This window comes from Macaca mulatta, chromosome 12, assembly GCF_049350105.2.
Source record: "Macaca mulatta isolate MMU2019108-1 chromosome 12, T2T-MMU8v2.0, whole genome shotgun sequence".
NCBI classification, from domain to species: domain Eukaryota; kingdom Metazoa; phylum Chordata; class Mammalia; order Primates; family Cercopithecidae; genus Macaca; species Macaca mulatta.
In genome coordinates this window covers 21,735,187-21,761,047 of record NC_133417.1, presented here as the reverse complement: position 1 = coordinate 21,761,047, position 25,861 = coordinate 21,735,187, and the positions used below count along the sequence as shown (strand labels likewise).

The 25,861-nt window shown below is 34.6% G+C and overlaps 1 protein-coding gene across 3 annotated transcripts in view; it reads left to right on the top strand.

The window, feature by feature from the left end:
- Positions 1-25,369, top strand: part of DPP10 (dipeptidyl peptidase like 10) — a 701,607-nt gene extending 676,238 nt beyond the window's left edge. For 2 of the 3 annotated variants that reach the window (XM_077956499.1, XM_015109936.3), the window contains 5 exons: positions 17,042-17,141; positions 17,392-17,450; positions 17,559-17,631; positions 21,769-21,842; positions 23,223-25,369. In XM_077956499.1, the coding sequence (XP_077812625.1) occupies positions 17,042-17,141; positions 17,392-17,450; positions 17,559-17,631; positions 21,769-21,842; positions 23,223-23,357 (441 nt within the window). In that variant the 3' untranslated portion in view covers positions 23,358-25,369. 3 annotated transcript variants of the gene reach the window in all.
- Positions 25,370-25,861: the final 492 nt, after the last annotated feature.

Below are 25,861 nucleotides of genomic sequence, written 5' to 3'. Positions count from 1 at the left end.
ACAGAGTTTTGGGGACTAGGTGATGTTTAGTTACGTGAGTAAGTTATTTAGTGGTGGTTTCTGAGATTTAGGTGCACCCATCAGCCAAGCAGTGTATATTGTACCCAATGTGTAGTCTTTCATCCCTTACTCACCTCCTACCCTTTCCCCCAAGTCCCCAAAGTCCATTGAATCATTCTTATGCTTTTGCATCCTCATAGCTTAGCTTTCACTTATGAGTGAGAATATACTATGTTTAGTTTTCCATTCCTGACTTACTTCACTTAGAATAATGGTCTCCAATTCCATCCAGGTTGATGTGAATGCCATTGTTTCGTTCCTTTTTATGGCTGAACAGTATTCCATGGGGTGTGTATGTGTGTGTGTGTGTGTGTGTGTGTGTGTCACAATTTGTTTATCCACTTGTTGATTGATGGGCATGTGGGCTGGTTCCAAATTTTTTGCAATTATGAATTTTACTGCTATAAACATGTATATGCAATTATCTTTTTCATATGATGACTTGTTTTCCTCTGGGTAGATACCCAATAGTGGGATTCCTAGATCAAATGGTAGTTCTACTTTTAGTTCTTTAAGAAATCGCCACACTGTTTTCCGTAGTGGTTGTACCAGTTTACATTTTTAAAACTTCCATGTGTGACTAAAAGTGTTAGTGTTACATGTATGTCCATTTAATCAAACATATCCATTTTTATGTTCAAATAATAAACTTTTTATTTTCACTATGTCCTCAGAAAGGTGCATTAAAATATCCCTTTATAATGTGAACTCATAAAGTTCTCCTTATTAAGTTAATTTTTCTAAGTGTATATTAAGGCTATTATTATTCAAGTCCTGCAACTACAAAATCATTATATCTTCTGGATAAACGTAATCTTTTGTTGTTTTTATTGGCCAAGCTTATCTCTATTAATTTTTTGCATTAAAGATGATTTTTATATTAAAATTACTATGACAGCATTTTTTCATTGATATGTGCTTATATCAGCCTTTCCATCTTATTATTTTCAGTCCTTGTCCTAATGATTGAGGTATGCCCTTTAAACAAAAAGAGAGAGAGAGAAATATGTTTTTATCTTTTTGCCAATTTCCATGTTTTAGTCAAAGATTATATTCGTTTAAATTTCTTCTAGTTACTGACAAATTTAAATGTTACTGTTTTCATTATATGTGCCCATTATCTGTTGTATTATTTTTCTTCTGTCTTCCATTTATTTGAATTATTTTTTCTCTTTCATTCTTTTTTCTAAATATAATTTTGTTTGTTCAATTATATTTCTGAGAAGAATTGTCTTGTATGACTTATAAAATAATTTGTTTACCCATTCACCTATGGATAAACATTTGTGTTGTTTTTCGTTTTGTATATAGTTATTATAAACATTTGTAAGCTTGTTTTGTGTAAACATGTATTTTCATATTTCTTTGTAAATACATAAGAGTAGAATTGTTAAGTCACATAGTAATTCCATGTTTATCTGTATAATGAATTTCCCTACTTTTTTGACAGTACTCATACTTTGTATTTTATTTTATAGGAACCATGTAGAAGAGTTTCATTTGTTCTACATTTATGCCAACACTTAATATCATCAGTCTCTTTAAATCATTCACGATTGATGAATAGAGGGATTTATTTTATTTTCATTTGTAGTTTACTGATAACTAATAATACTGGACACCTTTTCATGTGTTTATTGCTTCATATGGGTATATTTTAACATAACTGATTTGTTGACCATTCAGACTGTGCAACTTTCACTTTCATATTAAAACTTACTAAATCACAGAAAGCACATCACAACTGCAAACCTATTCCTTCCTTCCCCTTTTCATCATTTTTAATTGAGATATAATTGACATACCATAAAATTCATCCTTACATCGTATCTTAACATCAGATAGTAGTATCTTAAAATCAAATAGTGGTAGTTCTTCTGTCTTCTTCTTTTCCAAAGTTCTTTTGGCTCATCTAGATATATTACATTTCTTTATAAATTTTAGAATCACTTTGTATCATTTCTAAAGAAAAATATGCCATAGGGATTTCTTATGTGAATTGTATTGAATCTATAAATCACCTGGCTTAAAGATAACTGACATCTAAGCAATATTGAAGCTTTCATATTTTTAAAAGATAATTTTCTTTGGTGTTCTGTTTTTTCTAATATGTGCACAGTTATAGATTTTTTTTAATTGACCATGTTTAGGTTGTATTGGATTTTCTGAATCTATGTTTTGGTGCTTTGTCAATTTTAGAAAATTATTAATTTTCTATTAGAATATTGTCATAACTTCTCATCCTCCTTAAACTCTTATTTAAAATGTGTTAAAAATCTCACTTTAACGTGGTTATTTTATAAACTTTTCTTGGTGCCTTTTAGTCTTTAATTCTGTGTCATACTTGCTTCTATAGTCCAATAATTCTCTCTTCATGTGTGACTAATGGTTTTCTATATTCATTGCTTAAATTAAAAAAAAAATTGTAACTAGAAGTTTCACTGAGCTTTCTATCAAAATGTTTAGCTATATTTTAACTCTTGCTTTGCTGATGTGTATTTTGTAAGATATATTTAACATCGTTATCTGATATTTTACATCGTATTAACCAAATATCTCTTATTTTTGAGCATCAGTTTCTCTTGCCTCTTTTTTCTGCTGGCTCTCAGTCATGGTGATACTTTTCCTTATGTACTATTTATTTACTCATAGATGAGCTTATCTTTCTTGGAATTTTATCTATGGGAATTATTTGATGCTTTTGTTGCTTTTGTATTTATGTATTATGTTTTATATTTAATTGTGCATGCTGAATTGGGACCACAAATCCAAGTGTAGACTTACAGCTCAAATTTTTAGTCAAGATTAATTATTTATTATTAGCTCAGTACAAGCTCATAACAGGAATAAAAAACAAAACATTTCACCAATCTGTTTTATGCAGCATGTTTATTTTTTATCATATTTAGACAATGCTTTTGGGATCTAGATTTATTTAGGGTCTCCTTTAGACCCATTGTGGATTTTGTTTACCCCATCCACCAATGAAGCCATTAGAACAAAACATCAAAGTCTTTAGCGTGTGAATAAAACATTGGTTTTATGCTTTCTTCAGTTTTCAAGTTTCCAGCTTTCAGTTTATATTTGGCTTTTGTGGATTTATGAGCTTGATTTTTAGTGTTTGGGGTTGTGCCTTTTTTTAAAGCCACCAATTTATATTTGTGTTTTATTTGTTCGGTTGGTTGGTTGGTTTTACTTTGGTAATCTTTAGTTGAGGGACCAAGTGGAGTATCTCTTTCACCTAATGCTGGAAAAGAAACTGCCATAAATATGTTGTTCTCGTCAATGAGGCTAAAACAAGTCTACCTTGTAAGATTCTAGGCTAAGTTAAATCTCAATATAAAAAGTGATGTGATTCATTTGAGATAGTCCCTCAAGGAAAGGAAAAATGATTGGCAGCTCTAGTTCTAGAAATTTGCAATTTCTAGCAACTTCTTTTCTTCACACTCACTAATATTTGAATGAATTTCCAGGTTCTGCTTTTTCTCTGTCTAAGATTTACCATGTTTTTATGGTAATATATATCTATATCTAGATAGCTAGCTAAATAATTTCATTCATTATTATGGACTTTGCCAGCAAAAACTAAACTTACATTCCGAGATATATCATACTGATATATATACACCTCCATAAAGCTGAAATTATGAAATTTTAAAAAATGCTCAATGTTTTTGTTGTGTGTATAATTTGTTTAGTTTAATTTTTGTTTTTGAGTATGGAAATGTTTAACAAGGAGTTGGGATTTGGGGATGCCTGTGAGGCACATTCTTTTCATTTTTTAATTTTTTAAAATTTTACTTTGAGTACCATGATACACGTGCAGAATATGCAGGTTTGTTACGTAGGTATACATGTGCCATGGTGGTTTGCTGCACTTATCAACCCGTCTTCTAGGTTTTAAGCCCCACATGCCTTAGGTATTTGTCCTAATGCTCTCCCTTCCCTTGTTCCCCACCCCATGACAGGCCCCAGTGTGTGATTTTACCCTCCCTGTGTCCAGGTGTTCTCATTGTTCAACTCCTGCTTATGAATGAGAACATGCAGTGTTTGGTTTTCTGTTCCTGTGTTAGTTTGCTGAGAATGATGGCTTCCAGCTTCATCAATGTCCCTGCCAAGAACATGATCTCATTCTTTTTTATGGCAGCATAGTATTCCATGGTGTGTATATGCCACATTTTCATTATCCAGTCTATCATTGATGGACATTTGGGTTGGTTCCAAATCTTTCTAATCCATTCTAATCAGTGTTCTCTAATGATGTAAAGTGATTAAAGAATAGAATGATAGTATTTCTAAGAATATGCTTTGGTCAAACAATATATATTTTTTAGACAATACTACTACCTGTTTTCTATGTATTAAAATGTTAGTCCTGTAAACACCAGGAAAGCATTCATTAAATTAATTACCTTCTAAACCTATTACATGGATACCAGAGGAAAAGAGAAGAGACAAACTTCAGTCAGTATAAAAGCATAGATGTGAAGTTTTGTCTTTTTACATGCAATTTTATTTCAATATTTCACAAGTATTCACTAAATTCTAAAAGTTGAAACTATTACGTAAAATGGGTCCTAATGATATTTCAATTGCATTTACTGTTATTTTCTTTCCAACTGCACTTTCTGCAATATAGTTTAACTGAAATCTCTTTGATTATAAGCATGCCTTCTACCTTTCTACCTCAGTATCTTTGTTCATGCCTTTTTACTTCTTTTCTAACAGCCTCTAGCCTACATATTGCTTTAGAATTCTCTTATTAAGCCCTATGCAGGTGTCCCTTCCTCCATTAACTGTCATGCGCATCCATGTGAAGAGACCACCAAACAGGCTTTGTGTGAGCAATAAAGCTTTTTAATCACCTGGGTGCAGGCGGGCTGAGTCCAAAAAGAGAGTCAGCGAAGGGAGATAAGGTTGGGGCTGTTTTATAGGATTTGGGTAGGTAAAGGAAAATTACAGTCAAAGGGGGTTTGTTCTCTGGCGGGCAGGAGTGGGGGTCACAAGGTGCTCAGTGGGGGAGCTTTTTGAGCCAGGATGAGCCAGGAAAAGGACTTTCACAAGGTAATGTCATCACTTAAGGCAAGGACCGGCCATTTTCACTTCTTTTGTGGTGGAACATCATCTGTTAAGGCCTGGCAGGGCATTTTCACTACTTTTGTGGTGGAATATCATTGGTTAAGGCGAGGCAGGGCATTTTCACTTCTTTTGTGATTCTTCAGTTACTTCAGGCCATCTGGGCATATACGTTCAAGTCACAGCAGATGCGATGGCTTGGCTTGGGCTCAGAGGCCTGACATTAACCATCCATTCAATCTCTCGCACTAGCAAATACTGTTCCCTCCTGTGTACTCATAGAACACTTTTTAGTAGCTTCCTGTAATTATTATACCAGTATGTAATGTATTACATTCATTTGTTTTCTGCTTTCATTTCTAAGTCAGACTGTATGCTTTGTCAAGGTAGTTCAGTTTTATTTGATTTTTTGTTGCAGAGACATTTGAATTGAACTTATTTCATAATCGTTCTTTAATTTGGAATTCCCTCTCCCTCTAGATATCCAAACTTTATCCTTTTTTCAAACTCCAATTCAAATCTTTCCTATTCTTAAAGTCTTTACCTCAGTTTCACCACATAGAATGTTCTATAAATATCAATGAAGTCAAGTTGATTGAATATATTATTCAAGCTTTTTGTTTCTTTACTGATTTTCTGTCTACTTTTTCTATCAGCTAATGAAAGAGGGTGTTGAAATCTTTGGCTATGCCATAAGGCAAAATTACAACAGTTTAGTCTAAAAATCTTAATTGCTTTATTTGCAGTTCTAGAATGGGCAACACTTCATTCCATAAAATAGAAAAAGTGTCCCAATGAGCTGGGCAGAAGAGGCTGGTTTTATAGATAGAAAAGAATTAAAGAAAGAAGTAACAAAAAATAAAAAGCAGATTGGTCATTTCAAAGTTATTTTCCTTATAAAGCAGGAACAGTAGAAAAATAACTGGCTAACATCAGGTCACTTGAGGTTACACTTTGTTGTTAGAATTAAAGCAGAGGAAACTTCATTATCGTGCTGATTGAAACTGGCCTGTTTGGGAAATTAGGCTGTTAACCTCTCACTACTGCTTTCTAGGAAGGTCAAGTAACAAGTCAGTTTGGGTTTGGTGACATGGAAAGTCAGCATGAGTGGCTCCATTTTGATTTTTAGTCTGGTCTGTTGAGCTTAGTTCAGTAGCTTAGTTCAAAACAACGACTTCCTGTCATTTTTATTTAAAGGCTGTGATTGTCTGTTTGCCTTTTCCTACTTTCAGTTCTATCAGTTTTGGCTTCATGTATTTCCATACTCTTTTATTGTATAGATACATACATGCTTAGGATCATTATTTTCTCTTGATTAGTTGACCTCTTTTTTGTTAAGAAATGACCTTCTTGGCTGGGCATGGTGGCTCACGCCTGTAATCCCAGCGCTTTAGGTGGCCAGATTACGTGAGGTCAGGAGTTCAAGACCAATCTGGTCAACATGGTGAAACCCCATCTCTACTAAAAATACAAAAATTATCTGGGCATGGTGGTAGGCACCTGTAATCCCAGCTACTTGGGAGGCCAAGGCAGGAGAATTACTTGAACCCAGGAGGCGGAGGTTACAGTGAGCAGAGATCGTGCCACTGCACTCCAGCCTGGGCAATTTTATTTTTGGTTATATTATTTCCTTTGAAATATTTTTTGTCAGATATTAATACGGCCACTCCATCTTTCTTTTGATTATTGTAAACATGTTATAAATCTTACTCTATTATTTTTCTTTTTATGTATTTATGTATTTATATTTATGTACTATGTATTTATATTTAAAATGTGTTTCTTATAGGCTGCAAAGAGTTGGGTCCTGCTTTTTCATTCAATCTGACAGACTCTGCATGTTAAATCTCTAGATTTTAAATAATGTATTTAGCTCTTTCACTTTTAATATGATCATTGTTATTGTTGCATTAAGGTCTATCATCTTGCCATACACTTTCCATTTCTTCCGCTTTTAGTTTCTTTAAAATTTTGTCTAGTGTGCTTTATATTAAAAGAGCATTTTTAATAATTAAATTTATTAAATTTAATTATTAAAATAACAAAGCAAATAATTAAATTTGCTTTGTTATTTGTTAATTATAACTGGTTTTTGCATTATTTTGATGTTTCCTTTGTTGCTTATAATGTATATTTTTAACTATTTAAAGTTGTCCTCCTGTGATATTATTATTTTACTTCCCTCTTCAAGGTAGTGAACTGTAAACAGGCCAGTATTTATGTATGTATTTATATATGTATGTGTACATATATACACATACATATTATATATATCCATGTACACGTGTATATATACATATATATGTATATTTATATATGTACATATATATGAAATGGGATATATCAGAGGAGGGCAACTGTGTGTGTGTGTGTGTGTGTGTGTGTGTGTGTGTGTGTGTATATGAGCTCTACAGTGGTATACTTCTGTTTCTCTATTTCCAACCTTTATGCCATAGTTATCATACATTTTATGCTACATGTTATAAATCCCAAAATACAATGTTATAATTTTTGCCTTTAAAAGTCAGTTATTTTTATTTTTATTTTATTTTATTTTTTTGAGACAGAGTTTCGCTCTGTGGCCCAGGTTGGAGTGCAATGGTGTGATCTTGGTTCATTACAATCTCCACCTCCCGAGTTCAAGCGATTCTTCTGCCTCAGCCTCCCCAGTAGCTGGGATTACAGGTGTGGGCCACCACGCCTAGCTAATTTTTGTATTATTAGTAGAGATGGGGGTTTCACCGTGTTGGCCAGGCTGGTCTCAAACTCCTGACCTCAGGTGATCCACCAGCGTCGGCCTCCCAAAGTGCTGGGATTACAGTCATGAGCCACTGCACCCAGCCTAAAAGTGAGTTATTTTTAAACAAATTTAAATTCAGTGTTTAAATGTTTATATATTTACCCATGTAACTTCCAATTTCAGTGTTCATCGTTTCTTTGTGTAGATACAGATTTCACCTGGTCTCACTTTTTCTTCTGCTTGAAGAACATCCTTTAAATTACCTTTTACTCCAGGTGTGCAAGTAATATATTCTTCCAGCTCTAATGTGTCTTTATTTCACCTTAATCTTTTAAATATTTTATTATTTTCTGGTCAAAAAATTTAAGGTTGACATTTCTTATTCTATACTGTAAAGTTGTTTATTACCTTCTGGTTTGCATTTTTTTTCAATAAGAATATGCCATCATTCTTAACTTTGTTCCTCTGTGTACAATGCATCTCTTCTGTCTAGATGCTTTTAATAATTTCTCTTTATGATTAATTTTAATGAATTTCATTGTGATATTCATTGTGATATGCCTTATTATATTCATATAATTTTATATAAATTATATTCCTATATTTCATATAAATTATATTTCATATAAATTTATATTTCATATAAATAGATGTATATTGGGCTACTTGAAGTTGCCCCAAGCTTACTAATATGCTTTTAAATTTTTTTAAAAAAAGCACATATTTCTTTGTATGTTCCATTTCAGATAGTTCTGCTATGTCTCAACTTCATTCTTCAAGGTGGCAAGATGTGACAATCCTAGGATCGATGTGTTTGTTTTTCATCATTCAGGGATCAATATCCTTCATCGCCCAATGTCCAATGTCTTAAAAACTTCTCTTTCATATATTTTGTCTATATTTTTAGTCATTTCATGTGGGAGGATAAATCTCATTTCTGTTGCTTCATCACATTAGAATTATACACTTTTAAATAAAATAAATTGTATATTTATTAACCATTTTATATGTCTCTTTTTGGATTGTCTATTTACCCATTATACATGCTTAGTTTATGTTGACTTCTGGTATATATTAACATATATATTTGTTTTCTTGTTGACATACTAAGATTTTGCTATATTAAAGGTAGCAGTCTCTGTTCATACTTGTTTAAAATATTTCTTCAGCTTCTGGAATTTTTGTTAAAATTTGCATATGATGAGTCAAAAAACTGAAGTTCTAAAACATGGCAAACTCTTCTCTGAAGGGGTGGCCTGCCCCTCCACACCTGTGGGTGTTTCTCGTTAGGTGGAACGAGAGACTTGAGAAAAGAAATGAGACACAGAGACAAAGTATAGAGAAAGAAGAAGTGGGCCCAGGGGACCGGCGCTCAGCATACAGAGGACCCACGCCAGCACCGGTCTCTGAGTTCCGTTAGTATTTATTGATAATTCTTTATCATCTTAAAGATAAGGGAGTGGCAGGACAATAGGATCACTTTAGGGAGAAAATTAGCAGTAAGACATATGGACAAAGATCTCTGTGACATGAGTAAGTTCAAAGGAAAATGCTGTGCCTCGATATGCGTATGTAAACATCTCCATAAACCTCTAGCAGCATTGCACCAGCAAGTCCCGCCAGCAAGTCCCACCTTATGCCGTAAGGCGGTTTTCTCCTATCTCAGTAAACAGAACATACAATCTGGTCTCACACAGAGATGTTCCATTGCCCAGGGACGGGCAGGATTTTTAACCAGCAAGCTGCGTTCAGGCACTTGTTTAACAAAGACACATCCTGCAGAGCCCGAAATCCATTAAACCTTGAGTCACCACAGCACATGTCTCTTGCAAGGACAAGGTTGGGGGTAGGGTCACAGATTAACAGCATCTCAAATACAGAACCAAATGGAGTCTCTTATGTCTACTTCTTTCTATATAGACACAGTAACAGGCTGATCTCTCTTTCTTTTCCCCACATTCTCAAATGCTTTCTTGGGTAATTTCTTCCAGTGATTTTATTATTTAGATGTCCTGTTTCTATCAAAAGGCTAAATGAGTATTCATTATGTTTTCTCTTTATTTATCTGAGTTTAATAGAGATGAGAGAGATGCATAGCACTTGTGATGGATGGTGAGAATTTATTTATATAGTTTCAAAGAGCTAGCCAGTTTCCTAGCTCCATTGGTTGACTAAATCAAAATCATTAACAGTGATACCCACTAAGTATTAAGTTCTCATTCATTTCAGGGTTTATTTCTGTTGAATTCTGTCTTTCTGTTCTCATGCTAATCTTACAGTCTTTCAATTATAACATGCTTCATTATAACTCATTTTAATATTTTTAAAAGACATTTTCACTCTTCTCTCTTTGAAAATATTCTTGGCTCACCTGTCCTATTGTCTTTGTTTTTTTCAAATTCCCCCAAATATTCAACTGGAATTTTTTAAATTAAAATGTGTTTCAACAGTTATAATAATTTAAGAATTAAAATAGTCACAAGGTGTAACTTTCATCTGAGTCAGACAATATGCACAGTACATTTCTTTTTTTTTTTTATATACCCTAGTAGAATTTTACAGCTTTCTTAAAATATGCCAAATTTCTTTCCTGCTGTTTTTATTTCTAAGTATTGCTTATTATTTGTGTGTTTTAATTTTTATTGTAAATGGTGTCATTTTCTCAGTGTTATTTTCTAACTAGCTTGTTGGGATAATGGAAAGGTTATGATAATAACATATGTAGCTTTTAACTGGCCATGTGTTTATTACTTAGTAATTATGAGTATGACTTGATTGAAGACATTAAGCCACTTTAGTTTGAATAATTATCCTCAGGACCTAACCTCATTTAATATATAATAATTTTTTTTTTTCTTTTAAGAATTCTGTGTAAGTGCTAAATATAAAACAAAACTCCTAGAAGCAAAATGTTATTGACATAGCTTCCTTAAAAACAGTAATCACAGCCGGGAGCAGTGGCTCATGCCTGTAATCCCATCATTTTGGGAGGCCGAGGGGGGTGGAGGGGGTGGATCACTTGAGGTCAGGAGTTCGAGACCAGCCTGGCCAACATGGTGAAACCCTATCTCTACTAAAAAAAAGAACAAAAATTGTCTGGGTGTGGTGGCGAGTGCCTGTAATCCCAGCTACTCAGGAGGTTGAGGCAGGAGAATCACTTGAACCCAGTAGACGGAGGTTGCAGTGAGTCCAATTCATGCTACTGCACTCCAGCCTGGGCAACAAGAGCAAAACTCTGTCTCAAAAAAAAAAAAAAAAAAAAAAGGTTATCACAAGAATTGAAATTAAGTTTGGCTTATAAACATTTTTTTAGAATTGACATAACTGTAATTACCAAAAATTAATTCATCCAGCAAACATTACTGGATGTGCACTGTGTGCCCCGCACTTTTTTTGAAGTGTTGGAAATACAGTGGTCAGAAAACAGAAGAAAAGTCTTTCTTTATTGAATTTAGTTCAGTGAGAAGAGCTATATGGAAAACATGTAAACTAAACATAATTGGTGAAATACATAAAATGTCAGGTGGTGAGAGTTTGATTCCAAAAAAATGAAGAAGAGAGATAAATAAGGAGGCCAGGATTAGAGCTAATGTGGCAAATTTAGATTGGAAGTAAGGAAAGGTATCACTAGGAGATCATGTTTGAACTAAGAGAAGGCAATGTAAGGAGATAAGAACTATGGCCGGGCGCGGTGGCTCACGCCTGTAATCCCAGCACTTTGGGAGGCCGAGGCGGGCGGATCACAAGGTCAGGAGATCGAGACCACGGTGAAACCCCGTCTCTACTAAAAATACAAAAAATTAGCCGGGCGCGGTGGCGGGCGCCTGTAGTCCCAGCTACTCGGGAGGCTGAGGCGGGAGAATGGCGTAAACCCAGGAGGCGGAGCTTGCAGTGAGCCGAGATCGCGCCACTGCACTCCAGCCTGGGCGACAGAGCGAGACTCCGTCTCAAAAAAAAAAAAAAAAAAAAAGAACTATGGATATCTAGGGAAAACAAAAGAAATTTAAAAATGTAAATGAATATGAAAGCTTAAAACTTTACTTAGGGAGATAATTATTTGTTATTTAAAGTTTTGTATCTTTCCAATTGAGGGAGGGCCTCTCAGTGTTTGAGACCAGCTCCAGTCACTTCTAAGGTTTAAAACTTCAGTATACATTATCCGTAGAATTAAGATCCTGCCTCCTTGAGGAAGGATTAAGATCCTGCTTCAAGGCAGGATTATAAGTATTGTGATAAAAGGTGAATGATTATGTTAAGTGAATTAATAGTTTTAATGCAAAATAATATAGTGTCATAAAATTTATCTTGTATTTATAAAATTCTTTATTTCAAATTAATTCATGGTGTACCACAAGTGAAGTGGTTCAGAAAGAATTACACAAGTTCACACAAATCACCTCTTTATGTATTTATTTATTTATTATTTTTATTTTTTGAGATGGAGTCTTGCTCAGTTGCCCAGGCTGGAGTTCAGCTGCGCGATTTCAGTTCACTGCAGCCTCTGCCTCCCATGTTCAAGCAATTCTACCTCAGTGTCCTGAGTAGCTGGGATTACGCCACCACACCTGGCTAATTTTTGTAATTTTAGTAGAGACAGGGTTTCACCATGCTGGCCAGGCTGGTCTCCAACTCTTTACCTGGTGATCCACTGGCCTCAGCCTCCCAAAGTGCTGGGATTACAGGCTTAAGCCACCATGCCGAGCCGAAATAAGCTCCTTTTAAATCCCAGTCTGTCAGTGTATCCCTTTTACTATATTCATAAAGTCATTTAAAGATGATTTGAAAACCTGGGGCCACTGCAAACATAAATTTTGAGTAAATGGCATTGCAGACCCCACCTCTGCTTCTCCAAGTCTTTCTATCTATTGAATGTAGTTTCCTACATCATGGGTATATTTCTTTTAAGAAGGAAAATTCTAAGGAAACATTCCTATATTTTAGGTGTACTAAATTAAATTTTAAAATAACATAAAGTTGTTAAAATTTGGCAGTAATGCTAAAATGCTTGGCAAATGGGAATGACAGAACAATTTAATGAATAGCAAAATCTGATCACTGGGAGACCAATAAAATACACAATGAAAACAGAGCAGCCTCCACTGATGATGGAAGTTTTTGATCTTTATTAAATCAAAAATAGCCTCTAATTTACTACAGACAATATGGTGATTCCCATTTTTTAATCTACCTGATGATATGCATTGTTTTGAAAGTTGAAAGCATGACCTAGAAATTATATCTTATTTTTGCCCTCTTCTGAAGTAAATTTTCCAAAAACTCTTTTGTGATATACTCTTGCATTCTGTGAATACGTATAAAACGGGTGAGAGGAAGGCGAGCCATTAAAATTTAATTTATTTTCAGCTGGGGCTGGTGAGTCACACCTGTAATCCCAGTTCTTTGGGAGGCCGAAGCGAGTGGATCACTTGAGCCCAGGAGTTGAAAACCAGCCTGGGCAACCATGGCAAAACCTATCTGTACAAATAAATACACAAATTAGCTGGCCATGGTGGTACGCAGCTGTGATCCCAGCTACTCAGGAGACTGAAGTGGGAGGATTGCTTGAGCCCAGGAGGCAGAGGTTGCAATGAGCAGAGATTGTGCCATGTACTTCAGCCTGGGTGATAGAGCGAGACCATATCAAAAAAAAAAAAAAAAAAAAAATCATTCTAATTTCTGCCAGTGTTGATTTTTGTTTAAAAATCAAAGAAGCATTTGTGGTTCAATTTTAAATGCTATAAATATAATTTTATTCAACAGCTTTTATCATTTATCATTAAGACTTAAAAAATATTTGACTTCATTAAATGCCAAATTTTCATAATTACAAAAATAGTAAAATATAACTTCTTGTATAGCTAGCAATAATTTACAATCCTGGTTTCACTGAAGAATCATATGGGGAGATCCATCAGGTGCCCATTCTCCACAGATTGTGATTGAATGTGGGTGGGGGGAGCACTGGCACTTTTTTTTTTTTTTTTTAAGCTTCATTCATCTAGGGAATGTTGGCTAGAACTAAGAAGATGTTTCCGGTAGGCATCTTTATTATACAATTATGCAGTAATAACTTGCTGTATGTAATATAGATCAGCAGCATAGCGGTCCCCTGAAGTTTATTAAAAATGCAAAATCTTAGGTCCCACCCCAGGTCTACTGAACTTGAATCTGTATGCTCACAACACTCTCAAGTGATTTGAATTAACTTACAAGTTAAGAAGCATTGTTCTGGGATCCACCCCTCCTTTGGAAGGCAGTATTCTTGATTCCTAGAGATAATCAGGCTATGAGAGACATGTGAAACTGAGATAAATAAAATAAAACAGCAAAAGCATATAATGTCAACTTACATGTATCATTTAAATGTACCATATGCTTTTATGGACTGGAATATTCATTATTCAGATATACAACGATTCTGTCAATGTTTTCAGGTTGTATAAACAAACAGATCATAATCAGCTGAAAGTTTGCTTGGCCATCATGGTATTGTTAATAGAACCAGAAAAGTTGCATGCATCAACTAAGATGTGTGATGCATTCCTCACTATGGGAAGAGTCTTGCCTACGGGAAATACTTGAAATCTCTTGGCTGCAACAGGCTTCGCCCATCTTTATGACAGAGAACTAGGAACAATATACTGGAAATGCTCCCTCTAGGGCCAAGACTTTCAAGAGCTGTTTCCACTTTTGCTTTATGATACAGGTTCAATGTACCTAATCTGAAAATCTGAAATTTGAAATGCTCCAAATCCAAAATGTTTTGAGCACTGACATAATGCCACACATGGAAAATTCTACACCTGACCCTATGTGATGGGTCACAATCAAAAATGCCGTCAAAGCTGTTTCATGCACAAAATTACTAAAAATATTGTATACAATTACCATCAGGCTGTGTGTATAAGGTATATTAAAGCGTATATTAATTTCATGTTTAGACTTAAGTTTTCATCCCTAAGATAACACATTATGTATCTGTAAATATCCCTAAATTTTAAAAGAATTCAAAATCTGAAACTTCTGACTCCAGGCATTTCAGATAAGGGATATTCAGCCTTTAGTTATTTATTTTCTTGCTTTGCATAGCTTCCCCACCCTTTTATTCTTCTTTCTTAGGTAGGTTAATACATTTATCTACCTAAGGTAACATTTAAAATGTGCTACTTCCAAATGTTGCTGGCCTAAGGCTGTCTCTCTCAATGAGAATGAGTAAGGGCACTTTGAGGTGGCTTGTATCTATAAATGATAATTTTCTTTCCTTTAGTTACTAATTTCCTTTAGTTAGAGCTTTGCTCAAGCTTCTGAGTACTACCTAAATATTCCAGTACCAGAACAATATATGTTATCTCAGTCCATTCAGTAATAATGACTGCATTTTGAACTTTTATGTACCAATTTTTAAATGATGCTCCAAATACACACAAATGAAATTATTTCTTACTTCAAGAGTTTAGTGACAATGACAATAAAACTATAACCTGGACCACACTTGAGTCATCTGAAAATCTTTCAAAAGTAGACCTCATCATGAACAAACTTCATCAGAATTTCTGAGATTGAGGACTGAATATTAATATTTTTTAATACCTCCCAAGATGTTCTGATTTCCAATAGCATAAAGTACATTACTGAGAGTAGGGCTGAAAATTAATTTCTAAAACAGATAACACAGTAGGTCATTTCCTTTTTTCAGCATTACTGTAATTATTAAAATCTCCTCTGGAACTTTTCTAGTCAGATAATGGGCTACAAAAGAAAACTGGACATCTTGATTTATTAAAAAACATTTCAACAGGGTATTCAAAATTAAACTCAAACAATAATTTAACTCATCTATCTGGGAACATTATTCATTATATCCCATTGCTTTCCAACACTTAGTTGTGTGAAATATAGAAGAGAAGAAAATTTTCTCCTTTACTCTTCATGAGTTTTTTGCCAAGATTCACTTAACAAAAGGCAGATTAACAAGAGAAAAACAAGCGGGCACGGTGGCTCACGCCTGTAATCCCAGCACTTTGGGAGGTGGAGGCAGGTGGATCACGAGGTCAGGAGATCGAGACCATCCTGGCTAACACGGTGAAACCCCATCTCTACTAAAAATACAAAAAATTAGCCGGGCGTGGTGACAGGCGCCTGCAATCCCAGCTACTCGGGAGGCTGAGGCAGGAGAATGGCGTGAACAGAGGGGGCGGAGCTTGCAGTGAGCGGAGATCGCACCACTGTACTCCAGCCTGGGCGACAGAGGGAGACTCCAAACAACAAACAACAACCGAACAACAGAAAAACAGAAGCTTAATAACATAAATACCTCCTTGATGGGACAGAACCAAGAAAAATGGGCAGATCTCTAGAGCAGATCTCAAAGAACTGTCTTAGACCTCAGATGCAAACACTATCATTCTCTGAAACAAAGGAATAAGGATGTGGGGAAAGGCTTTGTTAAGAGAGATGGCCAGGAAAAGCAAAACACAAGCAAAGTTTGTTATGTATACTTAAGTCAATTCCTTCTCCTTTTATTGAGTCTTCAGTGATGTAGTTATTCTTCTCTTCCTGGTGCAGAAGGAGAGGGAGAGAAAGAGAGAGAAAGAGAAACCCTTGAAAACGTCTATAAATTTCCTTTATAGACGGTGAAATAGTCTGATTGCAGCCTTATTTTGGGGTGACATGTTCTGAATCCTATAAGAAATTAAAACAATCTATATTTTTGGTGGTATATTTTCAAAATATCATTCGTATTTTTTAATTCTACATAATCACCATTATTTCACTATTTTATTAAATATATATAGATATAAAATTAGGGGGAAAATATATGTGATTTAATAAGTGCTTTATTTCCCTAACCTCAAATTATTTGGGGCAATTTCCAGATGTGTAGTATGAAATCATGGAGCAAATATTTGACATTTGGTGATGTAATTAATTTCATATTTTAAGACTTATTAAAATATCTGTTATATAACAATTTAAACAAATGTTCAAACATTTTAATTGCACAAAATGATTTTAGCTTTGTTTTTTTCCAAATCTGAGACATTCTGATATGATGTACAGTACCAAACATTGATCAAAAGCTAAAAATATCTCCAGGCACAGTTGTTATATATAAATATGTATTTGTGTGTTATATATATATATATATATATATTTCTCCCCTAGGGTTATGGTGGCTATATTGCATCAATGATCTTAAAATCAGATGAAAAGCTCTTTAAATGTGGATCAGTGGTTGCACCTATCACAGACTTGAAATTGTATGGTGAGTACTTTCTACAGACTGACCTAATATAATGTATTGATTTGTGGAAAACAAAAGCCTAATTTAGAATAGTTCAATTGAGCTCATTTATCATATGTTATTAGAGCCTGTTTTGAGCTGTTTATCTCCTCCTTGATTCAGTTGATTTTACTAAAGCATGACAATTAAATGTAAAATGAAGAAATTAATGAAATATGCTAGTCAAATAGTTTTTAGTTTGTTCTTGAATGTCTGTTTTCTTGGGTCACAGCCTCAGCTTTCTCTGAAAGATACCTTGGGATGCCATCTAAGGAAGAAAGCACTTACCAGGTAACTAATTTGAAAATAACAAAGAAAGAGGAGTATTTTTGTTCTAAAAATTCAGTTCAATTGCTTATTTAGATCTATAGGTACAGATATCTGTATTTTCCTTTATAGGCAGCCAGTGTGCTACATAATATTCATGGCTTGAAAGAAGAAAATATATTAATAATTCATGGCACCGCTGACAGTAAGTATTATACTTGCTGCTGTTGTTTGATAGGGTATGACCTTTTACAAAGGGATACATCTAAGGACTTGCTTAGAGGAAGCCCTGTAAACCTTCTGAAGAAGGGAGCAGAGAGTCACACAAAGAATCAGATACATGATAGGAGGTAGGAAAAAAGAATTCAGAGATAAGAGGAGAAGAGGCTACGCCTCAAATATCAGCATTGTCCAATCAAATTCCCTGAAATGATGGAAATACTTTATCAACGCTGCTCAAAGAGTAGTCACCGGCCACTTGTGGCCATACTGTGTTTAGTGTGACTGAGGAACTGAATTGATTTTATTTAATTTTAATTTAAAAAGGCACTTGTGTCTGGCGACTATGGTTACAGTGTTATTCAGCACATCTACAATGGAAACCAACCTGGAAAACAGAAACCAAAAACATGCACACACTGAGATGAAATTCTAATGAGGTTACCCGCTTAAATGAACTTAAAACAAAAACTTTAAAAAGGTACTTTTATACCATCTCTCATTTTTTCATCACTTTAAACCTTGGAGGTGGATGTGATTGATGTTAGTAGTAATAAATAATATCACTTTATATTTACATGACACTCTTAGGGACCAAAGAATCTATATTTTATTATCCTCTGTGATATTTTACAACAGACGGCTGAATATTTATAGCTCCATTCATGGATGAGAAAAATCAATTTCCAAAAGGAAACAGATTTATCCAAGGCCATCTGGCAAGTGAGCCAAGAAAGTGAAAGTCTTGAATCAATATTTCCTAAATCTTGAACTTAACTCCTTCGTCTTTAGAGTGGGTTCCACTGAATGATTAGCTTCAAGGATACTATACGGAAAGGGAGAGAAAGAGGAACTTTACAGTGGAGAAATGTGACAAACATCACATCAGCAGTGACAAGTCATGTCATTACTATTATTAAATGCCCTTGATATGATGTAGTGGGGATAGCACTTTACCTCCATGGTTTAATACTCCAAGCCCATATATAACACCAGTCTAACCATGAGAAAATCATCAGGCAGATCTAAATGAGGAAAATTCTATCAGATATCCAGCCACTACCCCTCAGAACTGTTGGGGTAATCAAAAAAAAAAAAAAAAAAAAAAAAAAGTCTGAGAAAGTCTCATAGACCAGAGGAAGTTAAAAAGACATGATGTCTAACTATAATGTGGGATTGTGAATGGAACCCTGAAACAGAAAGGTAACACAAGAAAACAACAACAAGAACACCAACAAGAAAAACTAGTGGACCCCAAATAAAGCGGGTTTAGTTAATGGTAGTATATGAGTCTTAGTTTCTATTTGCGACAAAGTATATAATAATGTAACATGTTAACAATGAGCGGGTTTAGTTAATGGTAGTATATGAGTCTTAGTTTCTATTTGCGACAAAGTGTATAATAATGTAACATGTTAACAATGGGGGAAACTGGAGAATGGGTATCCAGGAACTCTGCACTATCTTTGCAACTGTTCTGAAAATTTAAAACAAAAATACCATTAATAGTCTATTAAAGAAAGATGTAGATGATACAGTACCAGTGTTGGATGAAGGCGAGCATAAAAATTTTGAAGGACATTTGGATGTTGTTCTGAGGTATTAAGATCTAACATATATATCAACAGTAATAAAAATAAATAGCAATTAAGTACTCATTGTATGTCAGAAAATGCGCTAAAAGAATTTAATATTATCTTATTTGTTCTTCTCGCAAACAAGGAATAGTAGATATTATTACTTTTATTTAACAGATTGGGAAAATAAATATTAAGAAATGATAGAACTTCCCTAAAACTGTAGACACAATTGATTAGTAGGAAGGAGATTTGAATCCATGTATTGAGCCTTTTATTCACTGTGCCCTGAAGGCTTATTCATGTGAATAAATTATATTCAAGGTTAAATTATTTTACATCTACCCATCATGCTGGACTAATATATTAGTGCTATTTCAAATTTCTCTGTCAATATGTTGTAGCTATAAAGGTAAATCACAATGTTCTATCTGACTCACTCAGTCACAAGTCTGGCGCTTCACCCATCTAATAAAATACAAGCAGAGGTTCAGCCCCGGTCACTTCAGAGAATATGCACCTGTGAATGTGTATGAGCACACACACAGGGGCACACACACACAGGCACACACACAGGCACACACACACACAGGCACACACACACACAGGCGCGCACACACACAGGCGCACACATACACCACACAACCTATATGGGCTTGGTTAATTATGAGTGCTCAGTCATGACACTGTTACACCACTACTATTAATATTATCTTCAAAAATGACCAGCTAAAGAATTCAACCAGTCAAAGCTGTAATGTTCCCTTTTAGGTATAGCAAACAGACAAATAGCAACAAATATCAATGAACTTTGCACTAGAAACTAAGCAGAAAAAAAAATCCAACTGGAAAAATCCATTTGCACTTTTATTTTCAGCTGTACCCATACAGAGAAATAAGGGATCACATTACCTCTGTCATTGACCTTTTTAATTAGCATTTCTAGAAGCTTACATTTATAGAGCAGTTTGTACTTATGTAGCAACGACAAGGTCATTTTCCCATTAAGTGCCATAGGAAGATGTTGAAAAAGATCTTGACTATCTAGTTTTTAAATAGGTTTAAATGATTGTCTGCCATTTTACATTATCTGCTGTGTGGTCTGATTATTCAACATTCTAGAGTTAAGGCATTAAAGAAGCTTAAACTATTGATAAGGCTGCTCTAGCTTTGCAATGACAATTAAAAATGTTAGCTTAGGCTGGGCGCGGTGGTTCACGCCTGTAGTCCCAGCACTTTGGGAGACAGAGGCAGGCAGCTCACGAGGTCAGGAGTTTCAGACCAGCCTGACCAACATGGTGAAACCCCGTCTCTACTGGAAATACAAAAATTAGCTGAGTATGGTGATGCACGCCTGTAATCCCAGCTACTCAGGAGACTGAGGCAGGAGAATCGTTTGAACTCAGGAGGCAGAGGTTGCAGTGAGTCGAGATTGCACCACTGCACTCCAGGCTGGGCGACAGAGCGAGACTCTGTCTTAAAAAGAAAAAAAAAAAAAAAAAAGTCAGCTTAAACATTAGTTACAGAAATTTGAAGATACATAAACTACAGGAAGGAACACCCCAGACAGAATGTGAGCAAACTGCTGCAGAAAGAACTTGAGTGCACCAAATCTTCATCGCTACCAAACCCAGGGCTATTGGGCTGCTTACTTCAGAATTTTGGATCTTAGATTCAAGCAGAAGGAAGATAAAAGAAAGCAAGAGTAACCGGTATTCTCTATACTAAATAGCCCTTGTGTAATGAGATGTGTATTCTGTTTTCTCAGTATGGGATATTCTTTTCTAATTTGGATAATGAAGCAGAATGCCAGTATCCAACTGAGACTGTGCCCTAGTAATCTTCGAAATGAAATAGAGAGCTGGTTTCCTGTATAAATATCCAGAAAAGACATTTGCCATGTTAAAATTTTTATAAATTTTATAAAATTTATAAAAATATGTGTGCCATTAGGAATAATAAATAATATCCAGTAAAGTAAATCTAAACACCATTCTGTAGAGTAAGTAGGACTTAGTTGTAGCTACTGTTTTGCTTTTTTTTTCTTTTAACAGAGTGAAGCTCAAAGTTTTACCATTATATTTACCAGCTTTCTACCTAAAACCAGATATAATTTTTGTTTTTGTTTTTGTTTTTGTTTGGAAACAGAGTCTCACTCTGTTCCCCAGGCTGGAGTGCAGTGGCGCGATCTCGGCTCACTGCAAGCTTCACCTGCCGGGTTCACGCCATTCTCCTGTCTCAGCCTCCTGAGTAGCTGGGACTACAGGCGCCTGCCAGCACGCCCGGCTAATTTTTTATATTTTTTAGTGGAGACGGCGTTTCACCGTGTTAGCCAGGATGGTCTCGTCCTGACCTTGTGATCCACCCGCCTTGGCCTCCCAAAGTGCTGGGATTACAGGCGTGAGCCACTGTGCCCAACGAGATATAAGTCTTTTAAATATGCAATGTATGTAAAATAAAATACTGAATCTCTTTGAAAAATAATATGAAAAACTTCTGATACAAGTAATGTGTTTCTTCAAATATCATAATTTGATTTCTTGCAGCAAAAGTTCATTTCCAACACTCAGCAGAATTAATCAAGCACCTAATAAAAGCTGGAGTGAATTATACTATGCAGGTAAGCTACTTTCTTAGAAGAATGTGTTTTCCTGCTGTGTTTTTTCACTTGTGAGATACACAACACAGCTTCTCTATTATTCCGTTCTCCATACTATTATTTTTTAATATGTTTTTTAGGTACCAAAGATTGTGTTCTCTGTTCCTAATTAGACCGGGAATGTGAATGAGCTCATGCTTTACAAGTGAATTGTGTAAATCCTTTCTAAATTGTCATTTTCCTCTCAGACTTACTCATATCCCAGATATTGAATTCTTTTAAAAGTCACAAGTTTCTACTTCCCTTCTTGTTCCTTTTGTCTTTTCTTCCTTTTGTTGTTCCTTTCTTCCTTTTCTTGTTCCTTTTGTCTTTTTCCTTCGTCTTTATTAAATATGAGAATTTATTATCAATTTATTATTAACTATGAGAATTTATTATAATTCTCATAATAAATAGTGGATAAAAATATTTGGGGAAATATACGTAAAGAAGAGAGGATAAAAGGCCATTTGTACTACCATTGACACCTGTGCATTCATATATTTAATACATATTTATCAAGGACATTACAGTGGTCACTCTGCTCTATGGGTAACAAGACATACTTTACACTATCAAGGAGGTTCCAGTCTGATATAGGAATCATAAAAGGAAAAAATAAAGTCATTTAAATTTCTTACCATTCAGAAGAACCAAAAGTTGTTCAACTTCTTTAAAACACAAACTACCAGGTTTAGGATAATGAAAGACGAAGATATACAGATAAACATATGTCAGGTCATTCCATAAGCATTATTGAGGAATATGGAGTTTTATTCAAAGGGCAATGAGGCACCATTTAAACCTTTGTACTCAGGAATTAATGGGATAATAATTTTATTTTGTATTTGTATTTTAGAAACAGTAAAATTGTGTTTACCTTGGAAAGGGCATTGTCAAAGTAATAATTGCACCAGACAGCGTTAAACATGCAAGGAAGACCTTATGAAAAACTACTGCAAAGAACACAGAGACTGACCTCAATGCCCTTTAAATAAAGAGCTGGAAAGTTTTCTAAACTAAATACTCCTAAAAAGGGGAGGAGGGCCCAAGGGCCTATAGTCAAAAAGAAACTGTCCAGTTTAGTCAAGCTAGGGGAAAGGTTAGTTCATCTTAGTCAACATAAACTTGAAAAAGTCTACCTTTTATGGCCAACACATTCTAATTTAAATACCAAATAGTAATTGACATGATTACAATTGTTTTAAAAATTTAGCATGAAGAACTTAAGAGTTGAATTAGGTGTGATTTTGGTCAGATATTATTATTCAAAGTTTCCATGCCATTGGGGCTCAGAAAATGAATGCGAGTGACAGTAGTTTCTTGGATAATTTGAAATCTTCTTTCTCCTCAATACCTTAGGTCTACCCAGATGAAGGTCATAATGTATCTGAGAAAAGCAAGTATCATCTCTACAGCACAATCCTCAAATTCTTCAGTGATTGCTTGAAGGAAGAAATATCTGTGTTACCACAGGAACCAGAAGAAGATGAATAGTGGACCATATTTATACGGAACTGAAGGGAATATTGAGGCTCAATGAAACCTGACAAAGAGACTGTAATATTGTAGTTGCTCCAGAATGTCAAGGGCAGCTTATGGAGATGACGCTGGAGCAGCACGCTCAGAGACAGTGAACTAGCATTTGAATACAGAAGTCCAAGTCTACTGTGTTGCCAGGGGTGCAGAACCCATTTCTTTGTATAAGAGAAGTCAAAGGGTTGGTTTCCTGGGAGAAATTAGTTTTGCATTAAAGTAGGAGTAGTGCATGTTTTCTTCTGTTATCCCCTGTTTGTTCTGTAACTAGTTGCTCTCATTTTAATTTCACTGGCCACCATTATCTTTGCATATAATGCACAATTTATCATCTGTCCTACAGTCCCTGATCTTTCATGGCTGAGCTGCAATCTAACACTTTACTGTACCTTTATAATAAGTGCAATTCTTTCATTGTCTATTATTATGCTTAAGAAAATATTCAGTTAATAAAAAACAGAGTATTTTATGTAATTTCTGTTTTTAAAAAGACATTATTAAATGGGTCAAAGGACACGTAGAAATGTGGATTTCAGCACCTTCCAAAGTTCAGCCAGTTATCGGTAGATACAATATCTTTAAATGAACACACGAGTGTATGTCTCACAATATATATACACACGTGTGCATATACAGTTAATGAAACTATCTTTAAATGTTATTCATGCTGTAAAGGGTAAACTTTTGATGAATTAGAAGAGATGCTCTTTTCCAAGCTATAATGGATGCTTTGTTTAATGAGCCAAATATGATGAAACATTTTTTCCAATTCAAATTCTAGCTATTGCTTTCCTATAAATGTTTGGGTTGTGTTTGGTATTGTTTTTAGTGGTTAATAGTTTTCTAGTTGCATTTAATTTTTTGAATATGATACCTTGTCACATGTAAATTAGATACTTAAATATTAAATTATAGTTTCTGATAAAGAAATTTTGTTAACAATGCAATGCCACTGAGTGCTATTTTGCTCTTTTGGTGGAGAAGGCTTTTTTCAAAACTCTTGGTCCTTTTACTTCTATCTCTCAGTGCAGAATCAATTCTCATTTTCATTGTAAAAGCAAATAGCTGGATTATTTCATTTGCCAGTTTCTATTTAGTATTCCATGCCTGCCCAATTCATCTGTTACTGTTTAATTTCAATCCTTCTAGTGAGAATTAGAAATGAAATATTTTTTATTTATTGGCCAAAAAGTTCACAAACAACAGTGTTTGCTATTTCCTTTGAATTGAAGGCACAAAATGCATCAATTCCTGTGCTGTGTTGACTTGCAGTAGTAAGTAACTGAGAGCATAAAATAAACCTGACTGTATGAAGTCAATTTAAGTGATGAGAACATTCACTTTGGTGACTAAAGTCCGAGTATCTTCTCATTTCACTTAAGGGATCTTCCAGAAGATATCTAAAAGTCTGTAATAAGCTTAGAAGTTCAGATAAATCTAGGCAGGATACTGCATTTTTGTGGTTTTAAAAAAGTCCTTAGGACAGACTCAGTTATCATAACTTATGGCATCAGGAGGAAACATTAAAATATCAAGGAATCATCAGTCACCCTCCTGTCTTGTTGAAGGATCAACCCCAAATTCTGGGTATTTGAGTACATGTGAATCATGGATTGGGAATTCAAATTTTTCCCTGGATGCTTTGGAATTGTGTCTTCCATGCTCCACCGGGTTCAATTTAAAATAGGAAACGCTTTCTCTTCTGAAAGACCCATTTTAGGTCTTTTTCGAGAATAGTGAACACATTTTTTAACAAAATAAGTTGTAATTTTAAAAGGAAAGTTTTGCCTATTTTATTAAGATGAAAATTTCTTTTTAGGCAATTTGAAATCCAATTGAAGCTTTTTAATCAGTATTTTAAATTTGAACCACTAGAGTTTTTTATGATGCAAATGATTATGTTATCTGAAAGATGTGGTTTTATTGAATGTCTATTTGAGTATCATTTAAAAAGTATTTGCCTTTTACTGTCATCATTTCTCTTGTTTTATTATTATTATCAATGTTTATCTATTTTTCAATTAATTTAATACAGTTTCTAATGTGAAAGACATTTGTCTGAAACCCATTTTCCCCTCAGAGGCTAAAGAGACGTCAAGCAAAAGCATATTGCTTAGTAGGAAAGTAGAAAATTTTAATCGTTGTGATTCTTTGAGTTTTAATGACAGGGTCGTTTTCAGTAAAGGAAATGCTCACCAACACATAGTCACCAATTATTAAAGGAATCATGTGATTGCATTTTCCCCTTTATACATTTACACTTGATCATAATCCTACTATTTCATACATATTTATGCATTGCTAGAGTTTCCTAGGACTCCAGTAGTATGCTTTCCAAGTGTTATTATTCCCTTAATGTTAAAGAAAAAAAATCAATATATTGAATTCTATAATAAAATAGGTAAGCAGTTAAATCATCCATAGAGATAAACAACCTCTTGAAACTCTTTTGAAAGAGAAAAGTG